General features: G+C 43.1%; 2 protein-coding genes and 1 long non-coding RNA gene across 3 annotated transcripts in view; 2 read left to right on the top strand and 1 right to left on the bottom strand.

Annotated features, from left to right (window-relative positions):
- Positions 412–1713, top strand: LOC109717683. Its single transcript, XR_002218251.1, has 2 exons — positions 412–570; positions 1283–1713. It is a non-coding gene; the product is annotated as an uncharacterized LOC109717683 (long non-coding RNA).
- Positions 6047–6977, bottom strand: LOC109717727 (pathogenesis-related protein 1-like). Its single transcript, XM_020243616.1, has one exon. It carries the CDS (start codon positions 6869–6871, stop codon positions 6197–6199), a length of 675 nt encoding a protein of 224 aa, XP_020099205.1. The 5' UTR covers positions 6872–6977; the 3' UTR covers positions 6047–6196.
- Positions 8794–9695, top strand: part of LOC109717109 (probable pathogenesis-related protein ARB_02861) — a 1875-nt gene continuing 973 nt past the window's right edge. Inside the window, exon 1 of the mRNA XM_020242787.1 lies at positions 8794–9294. Coding sequence (XP_020098376.1) covers positions 8794–9294 — 501 coding nt within the window. The remainder of the gene's footprint in view (positions 9295–9695) is intronic.

The raw sequence follows: 9695 nt of genomic DNA, 5'->3' as shown, positions 1-9695 counted from the left end.
AAATTAAAATTCTAATTTTATGTTTGAATTTGAATAAATCAAAATTTAGTTTCATATTTTGAATTATCCACTCAACTTCAATTAAAGTTTAAATTTTTTTAAAAAAATAGATTTAAAATTTTATCATTATTTCAAAATTTTGATGTAAATTTTTAATATTTAATATTTAATTTGAATTTAAATTAATATATTATAAATATAATGTTAGTATATTAATTTGATTACGTTTTTTATATCCACCTGAACCAAACACCGACAATGAAAATGATTTATTTTGATTCTGATTCAGGTAATAAACCAAACAGAATTAAGTAATGAGTCATTCCGATTTCGATTCCAACTTATTTTGATTCCTATTCCGATTCCGACTCCGAGCCTCCCTTTGTTTCATGTTCACCTTCCGCCCTCTTCTTGGCCTGTCTGCAGCTCCCGTCCGCGCGCTCGTCGTCGCCGTTTCAACACTCCATCGCCCTCCTTTTTTCTCTGTGCTCCACAACCCCTTCATCTCCTCCCCACTGCACCTCCCATCTTTGATCTCTCGGCTTCTCCGACTGCCACACCAAAAACGTGGTCTTTTTTATTTTCTTCTTTGCATTCTCTACAGATTTTGGTTCTTCTAAATCCAAGATAAAAACCTTTTTTTTTTGTGCTAGTTAGAAATCAATTAAATTTTTGCAAACCTTTTTTTTTGCCCCGTTGCTTTTTTTATGCTTGTAATTCTAACATAAAAGCAATAAAATTGAGATGCCCTTGACTTCTTCACTTTATTATGAGTTTTTATAGTTAATTAATTATAATAGCTTATCAAATCTAATGACTAGCCTTTAATTGGTCTAGTTTTATATGCTAAACTATGATTAAAGTCATTAAATTTGCTGAATCATCAATGAATTTAATAAAATTTCCTCTCTTTTTTTTTTTCCTATTTTTGATTAAAATCACTTGATTCCAAAAAAAAAGTTGAGTGGAGGGGACTATTTCAGAATGGCCTATAGTTGAAGGGTTCTCTACGCATTTTCACCATCGCAATTAGCTGAGATGTCGAGTGGATTTGTAGTAGCCATGTTGGCGTTTCCATTAGTCGCATTACCTTAAGCTTTGGCCTTTTGACAGGAATGACTATATATAATGTAACACGTATGTGATTGGGGATGTTAAATTCTTAAATTTAGAAATCGAGGACTAACTTGTAATTCAAGAAAGAGCTGGCAGACCCGTGGTGCAACTTACCCAAAAGAGAATGGCTTTGTAACTAGAGTCTTTTTGTATGTATTCATTGCAGAGGTCTTGGCAACCAAAACTAAGCTACTCAAGCCGAAGGTGGAAGTTACTGAGGGCGACTCAATGGAGGAGTAATTACGCATCAGGACATGGAAGAGCAACTTCTTCAGTTACATCATTTGTCGCTAAATCGAAATTCAAGATCACCTAAGGTAACCTGCAGGCTGCAGGTTTATTGGGCTTTTCTGGACGCTCAGAATTTACGGTCTTACTGGTGAGAGCTCAATCAATGAACTTCAATTATCTGCCAAAACCTACCATCTTCTTCTTATTTCTTTAATTAATGCACAACTGTGGGGCCAAATTAAGAAGACTTTGTTTGACGAACACAGCATTTTCCTTTGTGTTTCTTGAATCAAATTGTTGTGTCGAGGCTTGAATTTGCCGGAAAATTCGTCGTCTTTTATTTATTTTAGCAAAGCACTTGTTTTACTTCATGCTGCCGGAGTTGCCGGAGAAAGACTTGGGGCTAGTTTGGTAATACGGTCGATTATGGCATAAAAGAAGGGAAGCATGAATACGCGTCGGATTTTTATATCCTTCAAAAGCGTAAAAGCATTAAAAAAAAAAAAAAAAAAAAAAAAAAAAAAAAAAAAGAAAAGAAAAAAGAAGTAATTTTAGCTGCCGCATTACCGAACTAAGACTCCGTAGGTCTTGTTGTTATTATGCTACGTTTCTTTTAAAAAATTTTAATTTTAGTACCTAATTTTTCAATTTATTTGATCTGAGCCATTCAATTCAATGGCTCTTTTGTTTCAAAATCTGAGCCATTCAATTCAATGGTTCATTTCGAAACTGCCGGATTGGTGGAAGGAGGGTGCCCAGGGTACATCGGCTAAGTCGGCCGTGCTTACTTTCACTGCGAAATTGAGACACTGCCGCCAAAGGATCAAAGAATGGTGTGCTAGCGAATTCTACAGTATAAGAAGACTAAAGAATTTCCTAATGGACGAAATTCAATCTATCGACAAAGCTGAAGAATTGGGGGACCTCACACTGGACTTACTGTCGAAAAGAGCGGAACTTAAGAAGAAGCTACGCGGAGTTCTAAACGATGAAGCTTCGGTCTGGCGAACCCGGGCTAAACAACATTGGATAAAAGAGGGAGACAGCAACACTAAATTCTTCCATTCTGTAGCCAATGGCAGACATAGAGCCAACACGATCGGCTTGATCATTGATAACGGTGTTCAGTATCATTCCGAAGAGGACAAGCAGAATTACTTCTATCTTTTCTTCAAGACACTTTTCACGCCGGATAAATCGGGCCCTGCTATAGTTGGAGATTGGAGTGGCCTCTTCAATTCAAACCGCATTTCGGCCCCAGACCTTATAAGGATAACTGATCGCTTCAACATTGACGAAATCAAACAAGCGGTTTTCCAACGAGGGAGCGATATGGTGCCAGGCCCTGATGGTTTTCCATTACGGTTTTACCAAACCTTTTGGGACACTCTCAAGGAGGATATCTTTAGCTTATTCCAAGAGATGTATGAGGGAAGGTTGTCCACTGCTCCGATCGATTATACTTTCATATGTCTTATTCCTAAAAAGGAGGGGGCCAAACGGGCCAATGACTACCGTCCTATTAGCTTACTGAACGGAATTCAAAAGATCTTGTCTAAGGTTTTAGCCAATCGTCTCGAACTGGTCATGGACTACCTGATCTCCCCGTCACAGTCAGCATTTCTAAAGGGGAGGAACATTACTGATGCGTATGTAACTGTGACCGAACTCTTCGGATGGGGTAGCAAGAAAGCTATTGAGGGTGTCGATGTAAAAGTAGACTTCGAAAAGGCGTATGATAGGATAGACTGGCCTTTTCTTTTTCGTATATTGCGGTGGTGGGGATTCGACGACAAGTGGTGCCGTTGGATAGAATTGTGTGTGTGCCACGCGAAAGTCGCTATTCTTGTTAATGGAGAGGCGACCAATTAGATCAAGACTAAAAGAGGAGTACGGCAGGGGGATCCGCTCTCTCCTTTTCTTTTTTTGATGGTGGCGGAGTGTTTGGCCCGCTTGACTAAGGAGGCACTACGTAACAACCTCTTCAAAGGTATCGGGCCGTCAGACGCGAGCAAGACCTCTCTCATTCAATTTGCGGATGACACCTTCTTCTTTTGCGAGGCCAAAAGGAGATATATAAGAAACCTCAGATTTGTCTGGCAACTCTTCGAATGGGCTTCGGGAATGAAAATCAACAAAGAAAAGTCCGAATTGTACTACCTTGGACATATAGAAGGAAAAGCGAGTACTCTAGCAAATTTACTCGAGTGCCGCGTTGGCTCCTTCCCGACCAAATATCTGGGCTTGCCTCTCCCTCCCAAACCCCCCTCTAAGGAGGACTGGAGGGGCATCATTCAGAAAGTTCAGTGCAAGATCGATGGTTGGCAGGCCAAACTACTCTCTAGGGGGGGTAGACTTATCCTAGCAAACGCTATTCTAACAAACTTCCCACTCTATTTTCTTTCGGTGTTCAAGGCACCTAAATGGGTGATAAAGCGTATCGAAGCTCTCCGTCGAGACTTTTTTTGGAACGGGGGACGTAACTCTCCTGGCAAAGGATGTCTGATAGCTTGGAAGAACGTTTGTAAGAGCAAGAGAGAAGGGGGCCTAGGCATCCTGGATGTAATGACCATGAACCATGCCCTACTAACTAAATGGTGGTGGAAGTTCCACACGGCTCCCCAATTGCAGTGGAATAGAGTAATCCGGGACCTATATTACCAAAGGAGGAGACCTTTGATGGAAAGCAAATCTTTTAGGCCACACTCTCACTTGTGGAAAGGAGTCCTTAATCTAAGCGTCATCTTCAAATAGGGAGCCATTTTTAAACTAGGCAATGGGAAATCTATCGACTTTTGGCTAGATCGCTGGTGTGGGGAGACCACGCTAGACCTAGCATTCCCCGAGGTCTATCAGATGTCTGAGCGAAAAAAATTTAAAGTCAGGAATTGCTTCATGAGAGACAATTGGAACTGGCATAGGATTCTGGGTGCAGAGCCCGAAATTTTTGTTGGGATTAATGATAACATTGTAGAATTCAAGGAAAGGATATACTACTTCACAGTTGAGCAAAGGCCGGACCAGTTATATTGGCGTTGGAGCCCTAACGGACTTTTCTCGGTAAATACAACCTATTTAGCGTTATCTGACGGGGAAATGAGGGCCCCTTCTATAAGCAAGATTTGGAGACTCCATATTCCCCTTAAAGTAAAAGTGTTATGTTGGCTCGTTTTCAAGAAGAGGCTCCCTACAACTGATTTACTCGTGAAGCGTGGGTGGGTGGGAAACTTAGATTGCGTATTTTGCGGAGCGGAAGAGGAATCAGTGGACCAGCTGTTCACGCGGTGTGTGTTCAGCAAGTTTATCATCGCGACGGGAGTGGACGGCGCAGAGGCAAGGGACCTGGGAAACGATGTAATTCTAGTTTGGATCCCGTGGATGGATAGGAAGGGATGCCATAAGACGAGAAGCAGCTTTTCCGAATTGGTAGGATGCTGGTGGTCTATTTGGAAGGCAAGAAATGATATGATCTTTAGAAATATTCCACCGAATCCTATGTTAGTAGCACACAAGCTTAAACAGCTACAGTCGGAGTGGGATTTTCTTATTCCAGCAAAGCAAACCCCTTCCTAACCCCCCCCCTGCGCCTTTTTTTTTTTTTTTTCCTCGCTCTCTCGAGACCCAGGTTATATCACCCATGTAGCCTAGTTCATACTTTCAATGAATGAAGCGGGTAGCGTGCTACCCCTTTCTCAAAAAAAAAAAAAAAAATTGTGTGCATTGCTTTTGAATTGTGAATGTAGTTGTATGGGTTACACTAGATGTTCCAAATGAGCTTTTGTTGAAAGGAATGGTACATCTAAATTTTAAAGAGGATGAGCTATGGAATGACATAGATCAAATAAGTTAAAATATTAGGTGGTAAAATTATAAGGTTATATATATATTTAAAACTCTATTACTTTTGATGGAGATCGTCGCGTACCTGCTATCACTACAACAGAATTAGGTTATAGGGACACATGTTTGGGACACTTTTGTGTAAGTGTTCTATTTATACCAAAATTTTTAAAAAAATCTACTAATGCCTAAATATAAAGCACAATCCAACCAAAAATAAAAGGTTACTATACTCAACGCACCCCACCCAGCCCATTCGGCTCAATTACAAACAGAAAAGAAAAAAAAGAAAAAAAGAAAAATCGATTACCATCTTTTCTTCTCCCCTCACTCAATCCACTGAAATTCTAGACGAAGAGCCCTTCCCTCTCGTCCTCCTCCGCCACCGCAGCGACAAGGTAGAGTTTCGGTGGTTGCTAAATGCTTAAATAAGTATTTGTAAATTAGCAGCACTCTTTTAGGTTATAGCGACACTCTTTAACTGTCACTATATTCCTAGCCACCCCACATATAGCAACACTTTTTGAAAGTGTCGGTAATTTAGCCAGCAGTATTTTTTTTGACCTGTACCGATATTTAAAAGTGTCACCATAGACCGTTTTTGTTGTAGTGTATGGCCTTTGATTGATCGTGTTTTTTTTTTTGTTTTTGTTGTCGGTTTTGTTTTTTTGGTTTTGGGGAAATTTAATGTTCTGTTGAAAGTCCACATATCCATTTCTGTTAAACATAATAGAATTATATTATTATTATAGACGGTAGGGATCCCATCATAATTAATTAAGTTAAAAAATAAAGAATTAGGAGTTCAATTGAGAATTGATAAAAAAAAATAAAAAAAAAAGAAAGAGAAAAAACCTGATTTGTGAATGAAAAATGTAACTCTTGACAAAACATCTTACAAAGAAGATCCATACATTAGAATAAGTAGGCATTATAATAACCATGGAATAAATTAATCTTGCATATAAAATCCACTCCGCAAATACCAACTCAAGCGCCACTATGCTCCTCACGCCGCAGTCCCGGGCGCAGCGAGCTCGTAGGGCCGCTCCCCGACCCAGTTGCCGGGCGGGTCGTAATTACAGGTGATGATGACGCCGCCGCCGGTGCACTCGACGCGGGCGCAGCCGACGCGCTCGGTGTTGTTCCACACGATCTGGGTGAAGTGTCCGCAGACCTGTCCGGGCGAGCACGAGTTGTTGGCGGGGTTGTAGAACGCGTGCTCCTCCGCCCAGTTGAGCACCACGTCGGTCGCCTTCCAGTCCCACCCGGTGCCCCAGAACAAGTTCTCTCCGTACGGCCCCCTCGAGTGCTCCATGGTGCAATTGCTGCGCAGCTGGTCCGACCACCGCCGCGCGTACCGCGCCAGATGCTGGTCCCATCGGAGTGGCGTCGCCCCCACCAACGCGCGAATGCGGTTGTGCGCCATCAAGAACTCCCGCGCCATGCTCCTGTAGTACCCCCGGCCGTTCGTGAAGGACACCGGCCTGAAGACGCCATTGAATGGGTTCGGCAGCGTCGGCTGGCTGGCGTCGGGCGGAGGAGGAGTAGTCGGAGGTGGAGGTGGAGGTGGAGGAGACGGAGGGGCAGTGGGGGGTGGAGGGCTGAGGTATTGGGAGGCGGAGAGGAGGAAGGAGGTGGACGAGACGAGGAGGAGGAAGAAGAAGAGCGCGGGGCTCGCCATCCCTCGTTGGGCGAAAAGGGATGGAGAGAGGAATATGAAGAAGGGGAGGATGGGAGAGGTGAGAGAAGGTTGTGAGTTAAAATTAATCGATGATGCATGGTTGTGTTTTTTTTATTCCCCTAGAATGAAATGGGTGGTGGTTAACGACGAGGCTTTTGTTTAGGCCGGGAAATGCGGCACTGCGTACATTTGACTCGTTTAACTTCATGCAAAAAATTGTGCTATTATATGTATCCTACACTCTTTGATTCACACGTCGTTCGCCACTCTTTGATTCGTTTGTTATAAGGGCTCTAATCGACTAATTTTTTGGACCAAAGCCCTACTTTGTGCCTGGGTTGTGATACGATAGAATAATATATATTCAACCTTGAGTAGCACTTATTATAAAAAACACTATAATAAAAATAATGTATAGCGATACTTTTAAATATTGGTACATGTAAAAAAAAATATTATTGGCTAAATTACCGACACTTTTTAAAAGTGTTATTACATTTGGGGTCGCTATAAATTAGCGACACTTTTTAAAAGTGTTATTACATTTGGGGTCGCTATATGTGGGCCGCCTTAATGTTTGGCACCCACTTCTTCAGCGAACTAGGGCAGAGGGACACGTAGTGATCGTAGTCCTCTACTGTCCCTACGAGATCTTCGCAGTCGAACTCCAACCACCAGAACCCTACCTCGTCCGCTGCGACGCGAAGGAGGAGAATAGCATATGGTGATCAAATTTTCTTTTCTTTTTTTTTCTATCTGTAATCGAGCCGAATGGGCTGGGTGTAGGAATGTCAATAGGTATGGATACCCGAAATTTTATCCGAACCCGAACCCGAATGAAACGGATATATCTGATGGATATGGATATGGATTCGGATATGAATTTTGATTGTACCCAACCCGAACCCGAACCCGAACCCAACCCGAACCTGAATCCGAATTTATTTTGTATTATATATATATATATATATATATATATCATCACAAAATAATCGGATTCAGGTTCGGGTTGGGTTCGGGTTCGGTTCGGTTGGGTACAATCAAAATTCATATCCGAATCCATATCCATATCCATCAGATATATCCGTTCCATTCGGGTTCGGGTTCGGATAAAATTTCGGGTTCCTCCATACCTATTGACTATCCTAACACCAGCCCATTCGGCTCGATTACAGATAGAAAAAAAAGAAAAGAAAATTTGATCACCATATGCTATTCTCCTCCTTCGCGTCGCAGCGGACGAGGTAGGGTTCTGGTGTTGGAGTTCGACTGCGAAGATCTCGAAGGGACAGTAGAGGACTACGATCACTACGTGTCCTCTGCCCTAGTTCGCTGAAGAAGTGGGTGCCAAACATTAAGGCGGCCACATATAGCGACCCCAAATGTAATAACACTTTTAAAGTGTCGCTAATTTATAGCGACCCCAAATGTAATAACACTTTTAAAAAGTGTCGGTAATTTAGCCAATAATATTTTTTTTTACATGTACCATATATTAAAAGTATTCGCTATACATTATTTTTATTATAGTGTTTTTTATAATAAGTGCTACTCAAGGTTGAATATATATTATTCTATCGTATCACAACCCAGGCACAAAGTAGGGCTTTGTCCAAAAAATTAGTCGATTGAGCGCCTTATAACAAACGAATCAAAGAGTGGCGACACGACGTGTGAATCAAAGAGTGTAGGATACATTAATAGCACAATTTTTTTGCATGAAGTTAAACGAGTCAATGTACGCAGTGCCGCATTTCCCGGCCTAAACAAAAGCCTCGTCGTTACCACCACCCATTTCATTCTAGGGAATAAAAAAAACACAACCATGCATCATCGATTAATTTTAACTCACAACCTTCTCTCACCTCTCCCATCCTCCCCTTCTTCATATTCCTCTCTCCATCCTTTTCGCCCAACGAGGGATGGCGAGCCCCGCGCTCTCTTCTTCCTCCTCCTCGTCTCGTCCACCTCCTTCCTCCTCTCCGCTCCCAATACCTCAGCCCTCCACCCCCACTGCCCCTCCGTCTCCTCCCACTCCACCTCCACCTCCGACTACTCCCTCCTCCGCCCGACGCCAGCCAGCCGACGCTGCCGAACCCATTCAATGGCGTCTTCAGGCCGGTGTCCTTCACGAACGGCCGGGGTACTACAGGAGCATGGCGCGGGAGTTCTTGATGGCGCACAAACCGCATTCGCTGCGTTGGTGGGGCGACGCCATCCGATGGACCAGCATCTGGCGCGGTACCGCGGCGGTGGTCGGACCAGCTGCGCAGCAATTGCACCATGGAGCACTCGAGGGGCCGTACGGAGAGAACTTGTTCTGGGCACCGGGTGGACTGGAAGGCGACCGACGTGGTGCTCAACTGGGCGGAGGAGCACGCGTTCTACAACCCCGCCAACAACTCGTGCTCGCCGCCGGACAGGTCTGCGGACACTTCACCCAGATCGTGGGAACAACACCGGAGGCGCGTCGGCTGCGCCGCCGTCGAGTGCAACCGGCGGCGGCGTCATCATCACCTGTAATTACGACCGCCCGGCAACTGGTTCGGGGAGGCGCCCTACGAGCGCTGCGCCGGGACTGCGGCGTGAGGAGCATAGTGGCGCTTGAGTTGGTATTTGGGAGTGGATTTTATATGCAAGATTTAATTTATTCCATGGTTATTATAATGCCTACTTATTCTAATGTATGGATCTTCTTTGTAAGATGTTTTGTCAAGAGTTACATTTTTCATTCACAAATCAGGTTTTTTCTCTTTCTTTTTTTATTTTTTTTTATCAAATTCTCATTGAACTCCTCCTAATTCTTTATTTTTTAACTTAATTA

Source organism: Ananas comosus, linkage group 11 (genome assembly GCF_001540865.1).
Source record: "Ananas comosus cultivar F153 linkage group 11, ASM154086v1, whole genome shotgun sequence".
Taxonomy (NCBI): domain Eukaryota; kingdom Viridiplantae; phylum Streptophyta; class Magnoliopsida; order Poales; family Bromeliaceae; genus Ananas; species Ananas comosus.
Note: the sequence above shows the minus strand (reverse complement) of the source record. Positions and strands in the feature narration are given on the sequence as shown.

What these genes read in the sequence shown, in the direction of transcription:
- LOC109717727 (XM_020243616.1), bottom strand. Translation starts at nt 6,871, where the DNA reads ATGGCGAGCCCCGCGCTCTTCTTCTTCCTCCTCCTCGTCTCGTCCACC.